Source organism: Pipistrellus kuhlii, unplaced genomic scaffold, assembly GCF_014108245.1.
Source record: "Pipistrellus kuhlii isolate mPipKuh1 unplaced genomic scaffold, mPipKuh1.p scaffold_m20_p_3, whole genome shotgun sequence".
In the NCBI taxonomy this organism is placed as follows: Eukaryota; Metazoa; Chordata; class Mammalia; order Chiroptera; family Vespertilionidae; genus Pipistrellus; species Pipistrellus kuhlii.
In genome coordinates this window covers 67,159,014-67,182,529 of record NW_023425529.1, presented here as the reverse complement: position 1 = coordinate 67,182,529, position 23,516 = coordinate 67,159,014, and the positions used below count along the sequence as shown (strand labels likewise).

General features: G+C 36.3%; 1 protein-coding gene across 1 annotated transcript in view; it reads right to left on the bottom strand.

Moving 5' to 3' along the window:
• The window catches only part of OTOGL (otogelin like), a 149,981-nt gene that overhangs the window by 110,039 nt on the left and 16,426 nt on the right, over positions 1 to 23,516 (bottom strand). The window contains exons 7-15 of the mRNA XM_045588285.1: positions 18,324 to 18,445; positions 14,922 to 15,127; positions 9,461 to 9,588; positions 8,992 to 9,098; positions 4,988 to 5,094; positions 4,653 to 4,778; positions 3,397 to 3,505; positions 1,058 to 1,104; positions 367 to 512 (exon numbers count right to left, since the gene is read on the bottom strand). Of these exons, the coding sequence (XP_045444241.1) occupies positions 367 to 512; positions 1,058 to 1,104; positions 3,397 to 3,505; positions 4,653 to 4,778; positions 4,988 to 5,094; positions 8,992 to 9,098; positions 9,461 to 9,588; positions 14,922 to 15,127; positions 18,324 to 18,445 (1,098 nt within the window). The remainder of the gene's footprint in view (positions 1 to 366; positions 513 to 1,057; positions 1,105 to 3,396; positions 3,506 to 4,652; positions 4,779 to 4,987; positions 5,095 to 8,991; positions 9,099 to 9,460; positions 9,589 to 14,921; positions 15,128 to 18,323; positions 18,446 to 23,516) is intronic.

Below are 23,516 nucleotides of genomic sequence, written 5' to 3'. Positions count from 1 at the left end.
CATTTCTTTAAAATAGTAATTGTGAAGTAACCAGAAACTTAGGTTCACTGCTCAAAAAACTATACATACAAATATCACATTTAAAAGAAAGAAAATGCAGTGAAATATATAATATTTAATATAAGACATATTTGTTCTCATATTTTAATATCTCTGAAATCAGGACACACCAGATGACCATTAGTATAACAGATTATCAACATTTTTTTCTTTCTTTGTAGTACATAGAATGATGCATCTTAGCAATCAATGGTGTTTTATTTTTGAAGAAAATAACTATGCCTACTCAGGTTACTATTTTTAACCTGGATATAAAATTTGAATTAAAAAATGAAAATTTATCTGGTCATTTTGAGATATTCTTACCTGCTCACAGTGAGCTTTCTGTAAGGTAAGTGTGAATTTCTCCTTTCCAGTTGCTTTCACAAGGATATATTGACACATTCCAATAAAAGAATAATGTCGACCATCAAAAGTTGTAAAATGAGAATCACCTACAACAGAACATTGAACTACAGAAAGAAAGAAAGAAAGAAAGAAAGAAAGAAAGAAAGAAAGAAAGAAAGAAAGAAAGAAAGAAAGAAAGAGAGATTGAGAGATTGAGAGAGAGAGAGAGAGAGAGAGGGAGGGAGGGAGGAAGGGAAAAAAGAAGAGAGAGAGGAGGAGGAAAAGAAATTATTTATTCTCAAAAAAAGCAGGTCAACTTAGGATTAATAATCATGCATCAAAAAGAATAGCTAAATGTTTAAAATTAGTTTGACAAACTTACTAAATTATGTTATTCAATTTAATTTAAAGTTTACTAAATGATAGCTATTCCACATGCTGCAATATTTTTACTATTTTTAATAAGTTTTTACCAAAATTTCCTGCTCAAAGCTATCATTTATTCAATTTTCCATTTATCCTCTGCCTACCTGGATTTATAGATGATTCCATCTCTCACTATATATGAGATGACATCACAAAAATCAGTGCTACCTTGCTCCTTAATTTTAAAAAAGAACTGAGGCATTAAAAAAAAAAAAAAAAAAAAAAAAAAAAGTTAAAAAATTACCTGGACAGTCATGCTCAGTGCAGTTCCAAACGCCACCAACACATACACTAAATAAAATGACAAAACATTAATCTACTAGTATAGAGAAACTGTATTGTTTGCATCAATGTACCAAAATATTCAATGTTTATAGGCTCAGAATAATCTGACTTGAAAAACCTCTCCACACAAGTTCAATTAACTGCTAAATTTATGCTGGCCAGCATCTAAATTATTATTTACTAGTGGCCCAGTGAATGAAATTCATGCACATTAAAAGGGAATTAATTAGAGGAAATATTTTAATATTGCTATTTGCCCTTTCTCTATAATAGAAGTGTCAGAGATGAAAGAAAATTAGTAAAATGCATATGAAAATCTTCCTCCTGTCAGAGTCTGGTCACACCACAGGACCCAGAGTCACCCACCCGCTTGCACCTTGAAATCGCACGTACACCTCAAAATTGTGTGATACCCAGACCTGGCCGGCCCCACCCTCATCAAGCCCTGTCAGGCAGAGGGCTCAGTCTTAGGTCCCCCATCAAGCCCTGCCAGGTGGGGGTGCAGCCTCAAGTCCCCTGTCAAACCCCACTAGGTGGGGTGTGGGGGGTACAGCCTCAGGTCCCCCAGCACACCCTCAAGTCCCCTAGCCCAGTGCTAGAGCAAAGGGGGTGTACTGAGGTCCCCGGCCAGGGCTGGGGGTTGCAGCCTAAGGTCTGCTATCAAGCTCTGCTGAGCAGGGGGCGCAGTTTCAGGTCCCCTGGCCCGGTGCCAGGACAGAAGGCACAGCCTGAGGTCTCTGTCAAGCTACTTGGAGTGGGGACCATGGCCTGAGGTCGCTCTTGAAGCCCCACTGGGCTGGGGGCACGGCCTCAGGTCCCCTGGTGCTGGGGAGGGGATGAGGCTTCTGGTCCCCCAGCCCAGCACCAGGGCAGGGGGAGCAACCTGAGGTTCCCTGTCAAGCCCCACCAGGTGGGGGTGGTGCAGCCTCAGGTCTCTGCTGATCGCTCATTACAGCTCATTACAGGAACCCTGCCTCCGCTGTGGATGCAGCCATCTTGTGATGGTGTGATGGAGTGAAGATCAATTTGCATGTTACCTCTTTATTATATAGGATTGTGTGTCAGACTTAAAAGTCACTAAAGATGATACAAAGTGAATACTAATCAAACAGAAAGCCTCTGCTTTGGTCCTTCTCTCCTTGCTTAAACTAAAAGAGCTCACATATAGAGAAGTATTTGCCTTTATCATTAAAGAAATACATATAAGAGTTCAAATTTATAAATTATCTCATGTAGTACAAATTAAGAAAATTGGTTCTGAAGATCATCAGACATTAAAGAGAGAAAATATATAGTTTTATATAAGATAAATTCTACCTTCTACCTCCAAGACAATATTAGTTAGGGAGGACAGAAGTAGTCTCTGAAAGGCAGAAACTCAAGTTGGGATTTAAGAGTAGAGTTATCTATTTACATTTCCATTGTATACACCTATACCAAATCGAAAGGAACCTGATAATATTTAGATTTCTGCTTCTTTTTAGGACTGCACTGGAGGGAGCAATCCTTGCCTATAATAGACTTAGCTAATTTAATAAGAAATTCTAAATGTCTCTAATCATGGAGAAAAACTGGCAATATGGAGTCACTTTTTAAAGTACTCAATAGAGCCTGGCTCAGTGGCTGAGCATTAACTTATGAACCTGGAGATCAAGGTTCAATTCCCGGTCAAGGTACCTGCACAGGTTGCAGGCTCCATTCCCAGTGTGAAATGTGCAGGAGGAAACCAATCAATGATTCTTTCTCATCATTAATATTTATCTGTCTCTCCCTCTCCCTTCCTCTCTGAAATTAATAAAAAAAACATATATTTTTTAAAAAGTACTCAACATCAATTCTAAGAGTAAAAGTATGTGTAACTTGGTGATCAAAAATAATAAGAAAATAAAACATAAAGATTTTATGAAACTGCCAAAGGAAGTGAGGAGAATCCATGTATATAAAAGCCTAATATGCAAAGTGTCCCCACAGGAGTTTGAACAGGAGACAGGAGTTCGATTGCTCACTGTGATGTGCGCTGACCACAAGGCGGTGGCCTGCAGCCGGAAGACCCTGATCAGCCTTAACCACTGCTAGGGACCTACCTATGCATGACTTCGTGCACAGGGTCACTAGTTGCATTATAAAAGAATGTGCAAATGTTCCCCCACCCCTGTACCAACTTTAAATAAAATACATCTGGGAATTTTTGGAAAAAAAACAGTAAAAAGTATATATTTTTAACCATATGTTATACTAGTATAAAATTGTCACCCAGCCAGGTCCCCAGAAATAATTGGCTGTGCATTGATCACATACCATTCAGTGCATTCTTGTTCAATTTTGGAACCAACTGAATAAGCTAGTCCGTGAAAACTACATGGGCAACTTTCCAAGGAGATGCAAGTCCCATTTTCCATGATGAGGCCTATTGAAAAAAAATACATATCAAATTCTCAAAAGAAATAATAAATATTTATTCTTTGAATATAATAATTTAACTTTTATTAAATTCTTGCTTAAGCTACGTAACAAAATAGAAATTTCTTTACTTCCAAGGAGGTTTCCAACATCTCTACTTCAGTGGTTTTCAACTTTCTTATCCTATGGCTTACCATAAAAAACTCAAGGTTCACCATATAGAATAAAGGCAACTAAGGAAGTTTATTCTTGGTTGAATTTCTGTTCATTTGCCAATGAGGCACTTACACCATCATCACATGTATAATAAATAGCCAGACGGTGCTACTCAAAGGGCAAGTACAGTGGAAATGCATTTGTTACTTCTCTCTAATGAGCAAAGACAGTTGAGCCAGAATGTAAATGAACTGTGCTACTAAGCACACTGTTTTGTTCACTGACCTTTTGTCTGAGTAACTTTCTAGAGAAAGAAGCATTGACTTATATATTTAGTGCATTAATTTATGTTCTGGTACAAACTCCTTATCTCATCAGTGAATGGTAAGAAACAGTTGATGCCTGGCACTGATCCAAAGTGCTACCCCTGAGCAGCACTATAAGAACAATAGATTGAGGTCAACAGATCTGGTTCCAAGTAGTCCTCATTCATATTAACTGTGTGACAGTGCTAAAATCACATAGCGAATCTGGTATTCTATTTTTTTATCTGTAAAAAATGTAAGAATTTGAGAGAATTCTTTAAAAAGGTCTATTGGCATAAGAGTCATTCCTAAGTTTAAACTCCACCTGTATCTCTTGCTATGTTACTTCTAATTTCAAATGTTAAAGCTGCATCACAAGTAAAATCTTGTTTTGCCAATTTGTTTTTCTAATATTGCTTTCATAAATTATTAAATATATATTAAATATTCAAGAGAACAAAAGAATTGCCATGGTTACGCCAGGACTCTACATTCCAAATTTCCTGGGAAATTTGCAAAAACAATAAGCCTTTTTATTAAAGAAAAGCAGACTTTTCTCCTATCACTTCAAGGATCAGATCCTACAAGGGCTGAACATTGCAACAGCCCTGGTGTCCTGGAAGGCTTGATTCTCAGCTCACAGGATGCTATTTTCCATGAGCGGAGACATGATTTCTCTCAAGGAACACTTACCGTCTGGACAGTAACATCCATCAAGACAGTGGAGATTGCTCCCAAGACATTGTTTCTCAAATGTGCAGGTGGTTGGGCAACAACTGATGCAATCCCGGTGGACAAAGCTATCATCACATTTGTCAGCTGAAATGGGCAAATGGGAATGCTGTAAGTCAACTTTATTCACCTCAAGAAGATTAGTATTTCAAAAAGGTTGCAAGTTTATCAATGTTTCTGCACCAGTAACAAATCCTTGCCATTCATCAGTTTTGAGTACACAGGGAAGTTCTGAATACTAGAATAAGCCTAACATTAACAAAGTACACAGGGCTTAGGAAAATAAGAAACCATACTGCATGCTGGGAAGTCATCTCTCCAGTCTTGAATGGGGTAGCCAGCATGGGAACAGGCTCTAGCATACTCGGTGGCTGCCCGACAATAGGTATCATCATCATCGGTTCTGGAAAGCGAGAAGACAGAGCCAGAGTCACACCCAGGATACTGGCAGGATCCGCATCTTTGAGCTCCTGATCTCTAGAAATGTTTAGTGTCTGGTGAATATTCCAACACTAACTGATGTCAGCATGTATAAAATATACCATGTATAATAATGCATAAAACAAATAAACATGGGATCCCAGTTAAAAAAAAGCCTAGGTAAATTGTCTTCATCACTCTGAAAATATTTAACCACTTTTCTTTTGATTCCAGGGTGTCCCTATACTGAAAAAGATTTCTATTTTAATTCTGACATTTTTTCCAGAATCCTTGTATGTATTTTTTGGCTCCCACACAAAGCATCACAGACCTTGTAGAACTGAATAAATCCCATTAGAACAGATAAAACTCCATCACAACAAAAGCTCCAGATATGAAAATTATTTCAAAGATACCATGATCTTGATAGTCTACACCGTGCAGTGTTTCCCAAACTTTTGACATATGTATACTCCCTTCCATAATTTTCGTAACACTGGTACCCCATCATACTCATGAGAACGTAGAATTAGGTGCAGCTAAGCACGGCGCAGTGCATATCCCCACCAAACTCCGGTGCAACGCGTACCCCCACCAAACTCTTCCCGTACCCCTGGGGGTACACGTACCATACTTTGGGAAACACTGGTCTACAGGAATAAAGCCAATACCAATAACCTGCAGCAGTTTTGAAATACTCAATAAAAAACATTCAACTAAGATTTTACTTTTTTTAATTCTTTTAAGTTTAAATTCTTAAAGCTAGTTACTTTTATAATATTGGCAAGAGTAAATATTCTCTAATTATTTTCTTATAATCACTCTAGAAGCTCCCCCAAACAAAGGGGCCAGCCAATTCCCAAAGCAGACACACAGGTACCTATAAAATGAGCAAGGTTTATAGTAGGGTTTATAGTAAGGTAGTGGCCTTGTTTTTCGACCCAATTCCAACTCAGAATTGAATAGCTAACTATCTTACAGGATAACAACCTTAAGAATGTTGTACTTTGTGAACCTTAGCCTTTTCGTATCTCTATTGTAAAGCCAGCCATCTCAAATTGCGCTTATCCTGAGCTACTGTAATTGGAGTCATGCAGCTTATCTGGTCCAATTAACTGAGCTTTAAAAGGAAAAGGGGACTGAGCATCAACTCCAGAAACTGAGAAAAGATTCTAAACCTCCAGACAAGAATATTCTCTGAAAGACAGGGCAAGCTAAAATGATTCGATTGCTAGAAAAACATGAAGTGTATGATTTCCCTTACAATGTGTGCATGATTTCCTACAATTAATAGAGGCTAACTGTGAAAGTTAACTCAATGTGGCTTTCCACCCCAATGCAACTATTATTAAAATAGCTACCATTTATTTTGTCTGTGCTACTCTAGGATCCAGGCTAGGCATGTTACACATGGTACCATACAAAAACTCACAACACTCAGGCAGGAAAGAAATGATTACCTCAATTTACTGAGGAAAAATGAGGGCTTTTTGTTCTGTTTTTTGGATGTAAACTTTAGTATGAAAATGAGCATTAAGGAGTAGTTTGTCTTTAAATCAATTGACTTTGGTGTGGCAGAAACATTTCCTTGCTGGTAAGTTTATCATTCTTAGAAGTAGCAACTGGGCTTCCTGTTCAAGGACTGGAATTGTATCATTCTTCAAATTTCAACTGAGATGTTATCTCCTCCGTGGAACACTCCCTGATGAAGTCAGCGATCTCTCCCCCACAGTGCAGCGCTTGCCTTCAGAGCTTGTGTGGGTGCTGGAGGCCTGTCTCTCTGCCCTCCCCCACCCCCTGCCCCACCCCCAGAACCTGAGTTTCCAGGAAAGTGTCTCTGTCTAAATTGTTTCTGCTTCTCCAAGGTGTGGCACAAATGCTCAGCTCAGACCAGATGCTCAGAAAATATGTGTTGAATCAAATTTAATATGCTATCCTATCTATTCAGACAGGAAATTAATTTGAGTTCAGCAGATTGACAATGCTATTCTCACGCTCTGGGTCCGTGTGATGCAGTCCTCTGCTATTATACATAAGAAATAAAGAGAATCTCTGTTAGGGGAGAGAGAATGTAGGGGGTCTGGTCCTAGGTGGCAGACGGAGAGGATGAAAGGCTAACTAACTGGGCTTTCATTCCACCCATGACCACTGACTTGATTTATAATGCCCTTCTATCGGTAGCCTATGTCTGCTGAGCCCCCAAGCATATCACCTCTCCACCTCAAAGCATTTCAGACGATTTCAACCAGTAAAAGATGCTTTTCTATACTTCTATTTTTATTTACCCTGGAGAAAGCAATTTCGTTTCAAAAGCCAAAGCCTAAGTCTACCAAAACATCATGTTAATGTCTCAATGAGGACATTTCAGACAAAGTGAGTGTCGCAGAGAATTTTTTTGGTCCCCAGTTCCCTTTCTCCGTCTCAGTATTAGACCCTCTAAGTCACATGTGTCAAACACAAGGCCCGCGGGCCAAATCCGTCCTGCCAGGCCTTGCAATGTGGCCCGAACCGCGCTGTCATCACTGCACTCCGCTGCGTTTCCATCACAATGACAGTTTATGACTGTTCAGTAAACCATTTGGCCCGCGATTTAGGCTGGATTTTAGATTTTGGCCCCTTCTCTGATTGAGTTCGACACCCCTACTCTAAGTTTTTGCTGGGCATATGGGTACCCAGCCAAAGAGAGCATTTCTCGGCAGCCCTTGCTTTAAGGTGTGGGCATATTCTAAGCACAGTAATTACAAATAAGGCAGTTTTATACAATCTCACCTTCCCTCCTTTTTCTTATTTTTAATTAACTTAAACCTCTTAACAAGCCATCCAAAATGCCATTTAAGTAGTTTTACTCAACCAAAAATTAGACTGGTCTTTTAAAACAAAGTTCCTATATACCTTTTGCATTTATTATTTTTTAACTGTAGATTTATTAAAATTTATTGAGGTATTCTTGAAGTCTCACTGAGTTTGTTCCCTAGAAACTACCCAATCAAGGTGCCCTTAACCTGGGAGAGAATGTGGGAGTCTATGACCTTGGTTGGGAAAAATATATGCTTATTTTCACTAATCTCCAAATGAAATTTAGCATTTCCTTCAATTATAGATTTAGGGAATATATCACAATGTTCTTAGTAGTATCTCTGACTTTTTCACCAATATATCTCATATATCATTTTTTCATGTTTTAATTTCTCATTATAATTGTTGCAGCTCTCTTAGTATTTAGACTCATAACCAGATCAAATTACAATAGTTATTAGACATGCAATGCATGTAGAAAAGTCCTGGTATCAAAAAATAATCTCACTTACTATATTGATAACTCATTTCAATACAGTTTCCATTGTAAACTTATGTTGTGCATTTAAACATTGTTTTGAAAAAGGGTCTATGGAAATCTCTTGATTCCCAAAATGGGTCAGTGGCATAAAAAATACTTAAGAATTGCTGTATTCTGCCGAAACCGGTTTGGCTCAATGGATAGAGCGTCGGCTTGGGGACTGAGAGGTCCCGGGTTCGATTCCGGTCAAGGGCATGTACCTTGGTTGCGGGCATATCCCCGGTAGGGGGTGTGCAAGAGGCAACTGATCGATGACTCTCTCTCATCGATGTTTCTAGCTCTCTATCTCTCTCCCTTCCTCTCTGTACAAAACCAATAAAAATATATTTTTTTAAAAAAAGAATTGCTGTATTCTGTTCATGCTGCTTGTATAAAAAGGACTGTACCTGTTATGCAGTGATCTTTTAAAAGCTGCTAGTACAGTTTATGCTTTATACTTCCCATTATATTCTGTGAATTGGTGAGATGACTAAGTAAAAGTGGTTTTTGCTTTTCTTTTGGGATAAAGAACATTTTATTGCAAATACTAATCATTTCACTTACTTGCAAAGATCGTTAACACAGCTGGCAATGTATAAATATGGGTCAATATATTCATGGCAGCTCAGAAAAGGGAACTGCAACAGAATCTGACACTTGAAGAAGATGGCCTGTGCAGAAAAAGGTGGAGGTCACCACAGCGTATTTAATGATATGCATGTATTCTCGTTTTTCTCCTACCGATCTAATTGCAAGATTCTGTTCTTACTAGGAAACAGGAGGTCATTTCTGCTTGTAAATTTTAACCAATATTTTATAATTACATGTTGTTGTAATGAGTGCTACTTTTACAAAACATCACATTTATTATTTCTAAAATAATTGTAAAGTTATTCCTATTGAAGTTACATTTCCTAAATTTAATAGTGCTTAAGTATGTAATGTTTGCATTTAAAATGCTTATTATTAAATATACAAATACAATATATGATTGTTATATCCAACATGCCCATAGTTTTCACACCAAATTTACCTCGAATGCTGGCATTCCGCTGGAACATGGATTTGGAAAATCTGAGGGTGTGGGTACGCATTTGAAGTCATCTGGAGTTTGCACCAACCAACTATTTGCAAACATAGCGATGTCTTCTGTATAGTCCTCTGTTTCACACAAACACACACACACACACACAAAGGTGTAATAGGATCACTTTCCACAAGCACACAGTTCATCAACATGAACTCCTGGTCAAAAAAGTTAAATTCAATAACTTGATAATTATCAGTGGTATGAGACTATACAGGGGTTGGGAAAAGTAGATTTACAATTGTCCTGATGGAAAATAATACGATAATAAATAATAATCCAAGGATAAACTGTGTTTAGCATACTCACAACTGTAACATCCTTTTGCCCTCCCTGTAACATCCGTTTAGCATGATAAAAATAAATTGGACAAAGTGTTAGTACCAAATAAAAATTAATATCATTGGAGAGGAAAAGCTTTACTGAGAGTGAGTGACACAACATTTACTTTAGTAAAGTATTAATTAGCCTCTAGGTTTTGCTAACTCTAACCCTAACCCTAACCCTAATCCGAACCCTAACCCAAACAACAATAAAAAAAATTTTGTTGAGCCCTTGAAATTCCAGAGGACATACATACAGTAAAAGACTGAAAAAGACACCTGTGAACAGAAGACTAAGGAGTGAACTAATTTCAATGGAATGTGATAAGAAGTGTTTCCAAACACGTTCAGGACAGATTGTTAAGAATCCTGACACTGCCTCAGCAATTCAGAGGCGAGATTCCGGAGCTAATGTATACACAGCAACAAACAGCGGGCGGTGAGCACTCTGGCCTCTCTGCTCAGATCGAGTTTAAATCGCCTCAGCACCTGGCCTGAGAACAAGTTTGACAATTAATGAAAATTAACCCTGCCCCACATTCAGGCGAACAGGATGGCATCTCAAAGCTCCATCTAAGGCAATTACCCTTAGGTTTGGGCTTTAGGTTCTCTGCCATGTACATTTACACAGCCACACGCCTACCTTTGAAGAATAGCTACCACATCAGTAGAATCATAAATCTCAAGCCAAATAGTTCATGACTCCTCTCTCCCTCTCTCTCTCTCTCTCTCTCTCTCCCCCTCTCCCCCCCCCCCCCCCTCTCTCTCTCTCTCTCTCTCTCTCTCTCTCTCTCTCTCTCTCTCTCTCTCCCTCCCTCCCTCCCTCCCTCCCTCCCTCCCTCCCTCTTTCTATCCTTCTTTCTCTCTGTCTTCAAGATAGGAAGGTGATGTCCATGTGCTACTACCAGTTTTGGGAAGATTGTGGGAGTTCACCTATAAAAATGCTTTTCTTTCTGACTGTAAAATCCCAGACTTTATTTTGACCTTGAAGACTTTTTGGCCCCTTTATTCCTTCAACTCCCAACCTCCTCCACTTACCTCACCCCACCCTGGTCCAGCCCCTCTTATACCTCCTCCTATTCTTGCTCAACCTACTACAGTCTTCTCTCAAATTCAACTCCAACTGCCTCTTGCACTTGCTTTGCTCGTGGCCCTCCTCCTTCAGAATCACTCTTACCCCTGCTCTCTCCTTTATTTGGTCTTGGAGCTACTTTTACTACTTTGTGTTAATAAAAGAGTCACAGAAGTTGGTTATAAGAGACGTTATTTAATATGACCTCCTCAGGAGCATTCTCTGCCATTTGACCTGAACTACCACCAAACACACACTATTTTATGACTCTTAACCTCCTTTCTTTCCTCATTTATTTTCATGGCTGATATTTTTCACAAAAGTTATATTTTAAGTTTTCTCTTTATGTATTTTGTCTTTCACTGTAATACCTACGATGGGAAGAGAGAGAGCTTCCCTAAGCTGACCTTCTGCAGTATCTCTGGAGGTTAGTAACTGGTATATAGCAGGAGCTCAAACACATTTGCTAAATAAGTGAGTGAATAAATTCAAGGGAGTTTGTAATATTTAGTTAAAAGATTATTAGAATCCCACTTCATTATCACTAATATTGTTTTAAAACATTAAAACTAAGCATGGGCCTAGTCTAATATATTGATTTTAAAAAAGGAAAAGTGAATGTACTTTTAAAGAAAATTTATAATCGCATTTAAAACATCATTATTTTTTAAAAGTCTGAAGAACTAAAAACATTTCCTAAAGTCTCGCTTATGTTAATATTTATGTCTACAATTTAATGTAACTAAATAACCAGAGAAATCCCTTAAAGTTCACTTAAATTACAGCGTTTCAAACACATATTTACCTATTTTTACTACATTGTGTTAATAAAAGAGTCACAAGAGTTGGTTATTATGAGATAATTGGTGGTCTTAGAGCCTGCATAACTAAAATTTAAATATTTTATATAGAAGGTGCTACAAATAGAATAATATTGTCCATATTGTGACATTTCTGAGAATGCAAGTGAGGCACTATCAATTATGTTGAGAAAGTGAAGGGTAAACCAGGGTTTCTATATTAATGTGTAGCTAGCTAAAAACATGAATTATGGAACAGAAGCTCAACTAGCAACAAATTAAAATCTTTCTATATTCACAGAAATTCTGAAAAGCCTTATTTCTTTTTGAAGTCATTCCTGAAGAAAAAAAGTAGGAAGGCAGAAAGAAATACAATTTTAATCACTTTTAATAAATTATGCATTCAGTGGCATTCAGTTAAACTCACTGATTCTAAAGAGTTCTCTAATCAGCAAAGTACAACTGACTCTCAAAGTACAGGCTGAGTTATTTTAGCTTTAGGATCTTCTAGCTAAAGGTAACTCAGCTCACCTGCAGGAAATGTCTTGCATTACTAGCACATGGAAGAAAGGTGGACGTTAGGTTCTTGTCGCATCCCTATAAATTATTATGTTAGTTTGTTAATTACTGTTTTATTTTTTATTTTTTTAATATATTTTATTGACTTTTTACAGAGAGGAAGGGAGAGAGATAGAGAGTTAGAAACATTGATGAGAGAGAAACATTGATCAGCTGCCTCCTGCACACCCCCCACTGAGGATGTGCCTGCAACCAAGGTACATGCTCTTGACCAGAATCAAACCTGGGACCCTTCAGTCCGCAGGCTGACACTCTATCCACTGAGCCAAACCGGTTTTGGCAATTACTCTGCTTCATACTGTGCACCAATAAAATTGTGAAAAAGCTGAACTCTCTCTTTAGGCTCTTCCCACATACTCTCTGGGGTCTTTCTTGCCTACTGCCAGGCCTCCGAATTTCAGTCCAATTGCCTCCTGCCAGTCTTCTACCGCTTATAATCTGTTAACACCCCTTTGCTGACCAGTTAACTCCCTGTGAGCAACCATTTTATATTCCAGATTATCAAAGTCTGTCTGACTTTTAACTCAAATCCTAACAAGAACACATGCTGTTTTCTGTCTAGACCTAGACTTTCATACAATGTTCCCGGATGTCCTAAGAGAGCCACCCACAGCAGTCTTTTCTAACTCTAATACAGAGTACTAAATTGAGTGTTATTATTTTCTGTATGTGACGCTTTCATATAAAAGAAATTAATAATCACCATTTGATTGACTCTGCTTGAGTCTAAATCCCTACCCACAAAATTCACTCTAAATCTCCAATTAGATGCAAAACACCATTTCATGGGGATCTCTGTACTGTAAGTGTACTTGCATTGTGCTCACAGAATTTGAACATTTTCAGTTACATTTTCCCATTTCACCCTCACAGGCTGGAAGGTCTCAGGGTCATTATTATTATCTCCATTGTACATATGAGGAAATTGGCTCCATGAAGCCTTGCTCTTTGCCCCAGCCACCAGTGATCTAATCCCGATGATGCATTATGCATCTTGGGTAAATGTGTGCATTTAACAAGGTCACTTAAATCTCTTTAATGGAACATTTTTACTTCAGCTTTCATTATAGTTTTATTGAGACCACGTGAAAGCAATTATAAATTAGTTAAAATGTATTGAGCATTAACTATGTGCTACACGCTGTACCAAATAGTTTGCATGGGTTGTCTCTTTTAATCCTTGCAACTCTATGAAGTATATAGTATTACTTTATCACTAAACTTAGAAAATTTAATAAATGGCAAAGAAGGATTTGAATATCACCATCTGAGTCCAGAACCCAGACTCTAAGTAGTATTTTTACTGTGCCTTAAAACACAACATGTGAGCAACTCTTTTCTATTAATTTTGTAATATTAAAAAGTATTGTAGCCCAGCCAGTGTTGCTCAGTTGAGCATAGACCCATGCAACAGGAGGTCACGGGTTCGATTCCCACTCAGGACACATGTCCCAGTAGAGGCAGCCGATTAATGTTGATGTTGCTCTCTCATCGATATTTCTATCTCTCTTTCTCCCTCTCCCTTCATCTCTCTCTAAAATTGATAAAAACATATTTTTAAAAGTATTATATAGATAGTACTTTACAGATTTAAAATCCATTTCTCACACATTTACCTAAGCATAGGATTGGGAGATATTCAGATCTGTAATCCAACCCTGACAGCATTTTACAAGCTGTATTACATTGGACAGAACATTTTGTGTCATTAAAAAATTAAGGAAATGCCACCCACCTTACAGAATGTTGTAAGGGTTGAGAATAATATAGATATGTGCTTATATTAACTGATATTATAAATAATATCAGGATAGGTCCTTATTATTCCTGATAACTATTAAGATTCAAACTTATCATATTCCTATTTTTCAGCCAAATAAACAGCATCAGAGAGATTAAATGAGTTGCCCCAAACAACAAAACTTAAGGCTAGAAACAAGATTCACAGCCATGTCTGCTGGTCCTACGAATAGTCCTCTTTTTTATTACACCTCTCCATGTGGACCTAAATCATGAGTGCATCCTATGACTCTCTTATTCCATTGCCAGTACAAACTAGTAACCAAAGTATGAGACCACATTTTTAAGAGCTCACTGAGATTAGTTTAGTGACTTTGAATAAATAGATAAATGATTATAGAGATATCATTATTCGTAATAAAACATTTCCAAGAGATTCAACTTTTTCAATACTGTTTACATTTAAATACCTTTGCGAAACTATTATTTGGCAGTCATTAGTTCTATTCCTATCAAGACTGGATGCAAAATAGCTTTTTTCCAAAAGTGAATAATTTTCCCCAATGGATTTGAATCACTAAAATGTAAATCCCAAAAAGGAAGGAGTCTTTGTTTTATTCACTGGTGCCTCCTGAGCTCTTACAACAGTGCCTAACATGAAGTAAATGCTCAATTCGTATTTGTTACATGAGTAATTCCTCTATCTTAATTTTGCAAATATAAAATAACTAATGGTTTTCAAGCATGACACAACTTAAAATCTCTAAAACAGACAAGTTATAGCTACCAATTTACCCAACTTAGGACAAGCTGTGCTCTTATGGTACAAACAGCTGGACTGGTGACGGAAAAAGACCTCAGAAGTCTCCGCACATTTCTTCTGCTCCCCTTACCTTGATGGATGATGAAATCATCAGATTGAATGCCATTGTAGTTTCCACATAGTCCACATGATTTCCCTTTAAGCTCGTCAGATATTTTGAGGTAAATTCCAGATATTCCATCCCAAGCCAATGAAAAACCAAAGGTTGTTTTCACCAGAATGTAGTCAGCTAGTTTCTCAACAGAAATCTGTCCAATTGTCTGAGGCAATGTTAAACTGGAAAAATTTTTAAAAAGGCAGATTAATTATAATGAAGGATCAATTATAGATCATTCTTTTCATAGTAACAGACAATTAAGTAAAACATAGTTATTATTCCAAATTTTTGAGTAAACTATGCATTTAGATTTACCAAGCACACATCCTATAGAAAATCTTGTGGTTTTTTGAAAAATTCAATATTGAAATAAAAGACAAAAATTATGCTTCTCCATGCTGATTTAGATTTTATACTTATAATTGGATGATTCTTTCAAACAACCAAAAATATACTTCTGCTAAATATCAGTGATTTTTGTCATCTGGAAAATAACCATTTGAATAATGAGCTTAATGTATTTATTTTTATCTGGATTGTTCGAGGTTTAAAAAAAGTGTTGCTCAAAATTTTGAAGTACAAACATTGTCAAAATATGTAAACAGGCTGCACAACTTCTGATTCTGTTTAATGTTATTTTAAACTTGGCTGAAAGGAAATAGGAGCTTCTATCCCCAAAATGTCACCTTGGCATAAGTCATTGTTTTCCAAAAGAAAAATTTCAAGGCATGATTATCACTTACATTTTTAATGCTACAAAGTACATTATTAGGAATATAGTATACTTTGTTCTCCAGTACTGTATACAGGTTATACTCATATTTTTTAAAAAGCATAAAATTGGGGCTATTTAAATAATGGTCACATTGAGTATTTAAATTCCTGATCCAATGTCTAGTCTTTTCATTTTTCACAAGCATGTGCACGTACAGAGGAAGTGGGAAATGTATGAGAACTAAAGAAAACTAAACAATTGGACATTTTAAAAGCGCAGTAAGTTGCCTAGGATACTTTTGAAAGAGCACTATTCCCCTTCCATTCACATATATAGCATAAAAGAGCCAGTGCTAATAATTCAAGACATGGAAGGCAAAAAGCATTGTTATTATGAGAGCCATGCAAACTGAAAATTATAAACTATAATGTGAGGGAGGCAGGAGGTTAATACCGTGTTTCCTCGAAAATAAGACACCCTCAGAAAATAAGACCTAGCGCATGGAAAGATAAGACATCCCTTGAAAATAAGACCTAGTGCAAATTTAGGAGAAAAAAATTAATATAAGACACTGTCTTATTTTCGGGGAAACAGGGTAGGTATACTTACACATTTCTCTCAAAACTTCTAATTACTGGGTTCCTTTTCAGAAAAAGGATGGCTACATGGCATAAAAACTATAAAACTAAACAGGCTCATTAACAAAGGGATAGCCCACAAAGAAATAATTCAAAGTATCCAACCATTTACCCAAAGATATCTGCATATAAATTTTACAGAAAATTGATCATAAGAATAGGAAAATAACTAAAAATTTACTTTGAAGAATAAATAAAAAGACTTTAGCTGATTGCTTCCATAATCTATTAATATTTAAGATTATAAACATGAGAAATTCATATTAAATGCATAGTAAAATTCAGTATGAATAATACTAAGTTAATAAGTTTACAAAAGGTATACATAAAAAAGTGAATCAAAATTTACAAAAATACTTTATAGCAATGGAATATTGATTTTATAGAGGTATAGTTATTTTGATGTGGGTAGTTTTTGGTATGATCATTTGTCATTTATCTCTTTCATAGTAAACTGATTAGATAAACTTTTTTTTAAAATAAAAGATGAATGTCTAATGTCTAAAACAAAAGAATGCTAGTAGTGATGGGGGATAATAGAAAAAATTAGATAATCTCCCAGAAATCTAAGAAAAACTCTAACCTCGGCAAGAAGCATTAACAACGTAAACTAAAATGAATGCACTGATTGCTGCTAGAAGTTATTTACTGATTCATATGTACAAGATGCCTTCACTTCACAGGTGAGAGAACACAAGTCCAGAGACGTAAGGCGTGGCACGTGCAGAGCCTCACGTATTTGATTTCATTTTGGCAAACATTTTTCTAACACCTGCTATGAGTTGGGCCCTAGACCAGATACAGTGTATAAGCAAGTCAATTGGTTAATAAAATAAACCCATCCTTTTTCTATCATACAACATCTGAGTTAAAAATTTAAATATTATATCTTTGATTTAACAAAGGGTTAGTATTCTTGAAAATCCCCGTGAATGCCATTTCTGCTTTATAAAACATAATTGTTAAAGTGTCATTTGTGTTATCTAAAATCTCATACAGGGGAATTCTAAATTTCTATTTAAATTCAGTTTCAGGAAATACATATGTAGAGTGTTATCTTCCCATTCAAATGGCTGTTTCTTTTGTAAGACAATTACAAGTGCAGAACCCAACTGATCAACAAAATAAGCCCAGAGAGACAGGCTACTCTAGTTGCCTGACTTGGTCAGTGCCTGGCTTCCCTGGTGCTTCAGCCAAAGCCCTTTCTGTACCATCTGTTGACTCTAAGCTGAGAAAAACAGCACCAAGGTTGGTCAGGCCATGGCACTGGAAAGAATCCCTCTGGTTCAAACACTTGCTAGTGAATTCTGAAGGATGGATAGAATTGTTCCATCTGGTGATTTCCTTTTCCTGCCATAACTCAACCAAGAGATAGTTAAGAGTGAATATCTGTAGAATTATTTAGATTGGAAGGCAGATTATTCCATAGTATTCCTAGTTTAAGATGTATAAAACCTTTCACCAACTCAATAAGTAAATATCTCCTTGCCTAAAACCCTTAGATATTATTTTTTACAGACAGAAAACCATAGTGGATCCCCTCTCTGAGCAATTCAAGAAGGCCAGTTACATACTGGCTCTGAATCTTTGTCAGAACACTAGTGGAAAAACTCAATTCATATAAATTTGGAAAGGACTTGCAGAGATTTGGTTTTATTTAAAGTTTCTGATTTAAAAATAAAAAAAGAAAGAAGAAAATAGAGGCCAAAAATGAATGAACTATGAAGATATTTCTTGAGACTCTTAGAAAAAGATATGATCATCTTTTCTCCACCTATGTAAACATATTTGTATCATACATAAGCATTAAGAAGGTTACAATGGCTAGATTCCACGCCACCTGGCTGGCCTTGGAGGCCACCTAAGTTCTGGTGTCTATGATATAACTTAAAGGTTATTGTTGAAAAGAAATTCTCTCTTCCTGCTCCATAATTCACTTCCAATGTGAGATGTTTGGAAGTACTCTTTGGTGTTATTTTGATCCATGGTGTTATTTTCATTATATCATTTATCCCATCTTACCTGATTCCATTCTTTTTTATTTCATGCCCATAAATTCGAATTTCCTCTTGGTCTGAAAAGAACAAGCTGATGGATCGGTAACAATAATACACTGAACCAAGGCACTTAGGGCTATTATGAACCTTAAAGAGAAAAAAACAAAATAAAGGATAGGAATATATACCTTCATTTCAATTACTAAAACTACAATGATGTCTACCTTTCTATGGCATCATTAGTCCTATGACAGTATACAAAATTATAACTACATTTTAGATTTTTAAGAGAAAACAAATATTCATCTTAGAAATTGGGCAACAGGATGAACTTCATAAATTACAAGTTAATTCAGCATTTTTAACACTGTGTATATTAGAAAAAATAGTCTGACAAGACTGTAGAGCACCACAAAGAAACACTTTTTTTATTGATTGATATCAGAGAGGAAGGAAGAGGGAAAAACATCAATGATGAGAGAGAATCACTGATCAACTGCCTCCTGCACATATCCTAGTGGGGATCAAGCCTGCAACCCAGGCTTGTGCCCTGCCCCAGAATTGAACCATGACCTCCTGGTTCATAGAGTAAAGCTCAACCATTGAGCCATCCTGGACAGGTCATTTGTAATTTTTATATCCATATTTTTTACCTGTTAGAGAATCGTGAAATCAAGCTTCAAATAGAGCTCTACATAAAGCTTTGTGTAAAGATTGCAGTAGTGACTATAACTTTACTAAAAACGAAATCGCCCAACACTTTAAGGAAGAGAGATTGTTTTTTAAAAAAAGAAATGGATAGGGAAAATTAATAAATTAGTAAAAAAAGAAAATAATAAAGGAGAACACCCTCTTCCAAAATTAATTTCCAAAGGTTCACCAAGTAGAGTATAATAATGAAAACATAAAAAAACTGAAAGAAAATATAAATAACTATATGATAGAAAACAACTTTCTAAGCATAAAGGTGATAAGAAAAATCACCAATGATAATATAAATGTTTAATACTGAATAAATGTAATATATATATTAAATGAATAATCAGCAAATTTTATTGATCCCATATTACCTACCAGTTACTATTCTAAATTTTAGAGATGTAACAGTCAACAAAACAGACAAAAACACTTGCCTTCATGAAACTTCTATTCCATTAGAGGAAAACAGTTAATAAAAAAATATAACTAAATATAACTAAAACATATATGATGCTAGACAACATGAAGAAGAAACATTAAGCAGACAAAGAGGATAAAGAGCATGTGTCAAGGGTTGGGAGTTCATTTTAGGTTGAGTAGCCAATGAAAGCCTCACTAATAAGAGGAAATTCTAGTAAAGATGAAGGAGGCATAAGAAGAACTCATATGGATATTTAGAAGACCATCCTAGGCAAAGGAATAGCAAGTGCAAAAGCCTGAAGAGGTAGGCCTAAAATGCTGGCAGTATTCAGGAACCCATGCACCTGACCCCACTGAGGATATTGGAAAAGTTTTCTTTGGAGAAACTAAATGGAAAAATTAGACATCTGGAGCATAGCTAATAAAACTAGAGGCTCCCTGCTCAATCTCCCACCATGCAAGCAAGCCCCATCCATATATTCAGAGATTTCTGATCAGTTTTTAGAGCCTAGTGTGAATAAACATCCATGGATTATGATAAAAGCCTGCAATATGAAACACAAATATATAAACCAAATAAAAAAGAAATAAAAATTTATCAATAAACTTCCAAAAATTCATAATTAATATCTTCAGAGGGAAAAATGAGTTCGTGAGTTATATCATTCATGAAACTAGAATAAAATTATGTTAAAATGAAATTCAAAGAATAAAAATAATAATTATATATTGGCAATATCACAAGAGAAACCTGTAAATGAAATAGAATGATTAGAAGATAAATATCTAAGAGTTGGAAATAAATCTGCCAAAATGTAAACCAAAAAAAGCAAAAAGATGAAAAATAGGGAAGAATTAATAAGAAAATTAAGGACTCAATCACTTATTTCAGGAGCTCTAATATCTGAATAACAGAATTTCTGAAAGAGAGAAAAAAAAGAAATATTATTCCAATACTGAGGGATTTTTAAAGCTTGAAAGGGCTCGTGAAATACCCATATCCAGCACAATAATTAAAAAAAAAACCTTCATATTCACAAAATTGCACAACCCTAGCGATAAAGAGAATAACTAAAAATTTCTGCAGGGGGTTGGGGGAGGCCATATGTAAAATGTCAAAAATCTGAATGGATTACATTTCAAAATTCTAAAAGTGATTTCCAACTTATAATCAAGGTTTCAGGATATTCATTTCCATGCACACTTTTAAGGAAAGTGTCTTTTCTGTCAAGAAAACAACTAAAAAATATAGTCAATTAAAACAAGGATGAGCTTTCTAAAGCCTATCTCTCAAGTATGAACAAAGTTCAAGGATCACTAGACATTTCATGGACCCAAGAAACAGAGAAATCAACACAGGAGAAACAAAAATGAAATTCTCCCAGAGGATGATGAAGAGAAATCCCAAGTGGAAGGCGTGCAGTAGGCTCCAAAACAACCTGTCTCAATGAGACCAGAGAATAAAGAACTAAGAGATGGACACATTATGGAGGGGAAGAAGAAACTGAGGAATTTCCTAAAATACCTGACCAAGACTTTTATAGTGCTAGAGGATTAAAGAGAGAAAATACAGTGTTTGCTCTATAGCACATGCAGCAAATCAAAATTAGGATGTTAACTCCATACAAATGCACAAAAAAGAAAAATCCTAACCCTAACACACACACACACACACACACACACACACACACACACATAATGGCAAACAAAAGAAAAGTCACTTTAGGGAGAGTTCAGATCTGAAATGACTCCTCATTTTCCATAGTAAGAAGTAAGGCCTATCTTTGGGGGGAAAAAAATAGCATATTTTAAAATGTAAAATAAAAGCCAGAAAAAACATCTAAAGAGGTTGAAGTAATTGCCTTTGAAGAGCCAGATTTCAGCTGGGGCTGGGGAGTGAAGGAAGGCAGGGCTATTTTATTTTATTTTATCTTATTTTATTTTGTTTTATTTTTCTTTGTCTGCTTTGCTGAAATTTTTTAAACTGTGTGCATATATTATTTTCATAAAAAGTAAAATTGAAATTAAAGGGAAAAGAATCAGGAAAATAAAAATATGTTCATAAAGATGCTTATCAATATATGTTTTAAAATACTGAAAATATTTTTAAACTCTACATTTCTAAAACAGGGCATAGTTAACTAATTTGAATATTCTATAAGTTGAAATAAACATAATAAAATTAGTGTCTGTCAAGGATATTTGAAATGCAAGTAAGTTCTTAATATAATATTGAGTGAAAATGTAGGACAGAAAAGTATACACAGTATGAGTTTAATATTATAAATGTGTACAAAACCCAGAAGAAAAAAGTGTAAAAGGAAATACATTAAGCCATTAGCAAAGGTAACTCTTAACTTATAGTTCTAGTATTATTTTTCAGAGTTTTCTCAATGTTTAAACTTTTCTACAAATGAAGCGGAATATTTATATAATCAGGGGAAAGATAATATTTAAAACAAAAGGATTTGTTGACCTGAAAGCAAATTCCACCAAGCAAAACAGGGCCAAGTAGAAACAATATCTATTAGCTCTGGAAGCACGTTCAGCATGGTGTATTATTATTAAGGTGTAAATTACCTAGTTGACACATTAGTCCTCGAAAAGGTGAGACACTGCACAAAATCAGTTCAATGAAGGAGTCAGGTGTGTGAGCGATAAACCCAGCGAGAGTCTGAAGGCATAAAGGACAGGAAGGGATGAGAACAGGAGTCCTGTGAGTACGGAAGGTGTTCCACTTCCTCTCCCATCTAAAGAAAACTACAACTTTTTTATCTTTATGCCCCGTAAGATAACTTTCAATAGACCTCACTTCCTTCCTGGATCACTAGGATTTTTTTGTTCTTAAAAAGCTTCAGGATCTACTTTTTAAAATCTGCCTCACCTAAGAGAGAAAGAGAATTTATGCAGCTCCAATATAATTAGAGGTTTAGAAAACAGGTTCAAACAAACAACAGCTATTGAGAGTGTAGCTTTTGAACAGGGCATTTAGCAGTGTTCTGGGTGTGCTTTAAGATTCCTGAAATTCAGGGAAGATTGTGGGCAGGGAAAGAGAGCTCACTTCCTTCAGCTAGAGCCACTCTGCAGCTTACATTCTGGAATGTCTACTGAGATTCTTTTGAAGCAAGAATTCTGAAAGAACTATCTCTTGAGCTCAATCATAGAGTATCAATCCACCTAGCAATTAGCTGTCTGTATCTATATCCTCTAGCCTGTGCTCATGTATGCATGGACCCGTTTCACAAATGCTGTCTTCCTATTCATACTGAGGGGGGCTATTTTAAAAATTAATGCAGGTGATCAGAAAGATGGCGGCTTGTCCCTGTCTCGCCACAGTTCCCAGCTTGTGAGCCTGATCTCCTTACGCTGGTAAGACTGGAACAGGAGGCCTGGAAAAACCACCGCAGAGGAGACCATCGAGCAGGTGAGACACTCCAATTGGCGCAAATGCGTGGATTCAAGGGAGATCTTCAATCATCCACGGAAAGGAGAGATAAATCAACACAGGACAGAGACATCCTGAAGAGAGACCATGGGGAGACAAAGAAACAGCCCACAAATAAAAGAAAAGCAGGCATCACCAGAAAAGGAAGTAAATGAGTTAGAGGCAAGCAACCTACCTGAGCAAGAATTCAGAGTAACGATCTTAAGATGGCTAAAAAGAATGGAAGACAAATTTGACAATATGAGTAAGACCCAAGAGGAAATGAAAAAAAAACCAAGAGGAAATGAAGATGACTCAAGATGAAATGAAAAATGACATCGCTACTATGAAGAACTCAATAGAAAGCATCAAGAACAGACTAGAAGCAGAGGATCGCATCAGTGAGCTAGAAGACAAGATGGAAAAAAATACCCAATTAGAGCAGTTTCTAGAAAAAAAAATTAAAAAGCAGGAGGAGAGCCTACAGGAGCTTTGGGACAATGCAAAACAAAACAATATTCGAATGATAGGGGTTCCGGAAGGAAAGAAAACCGAGGTAGACATGGAAAACGTATTTCAAGAAATAATGTCAGAAAACTTTCCTGAGATAGAGAAGAAAAAACCCACACAAATCCAAGATGCTCGCAGAGTCCCAAGCAAAATGGATCCCAGAAG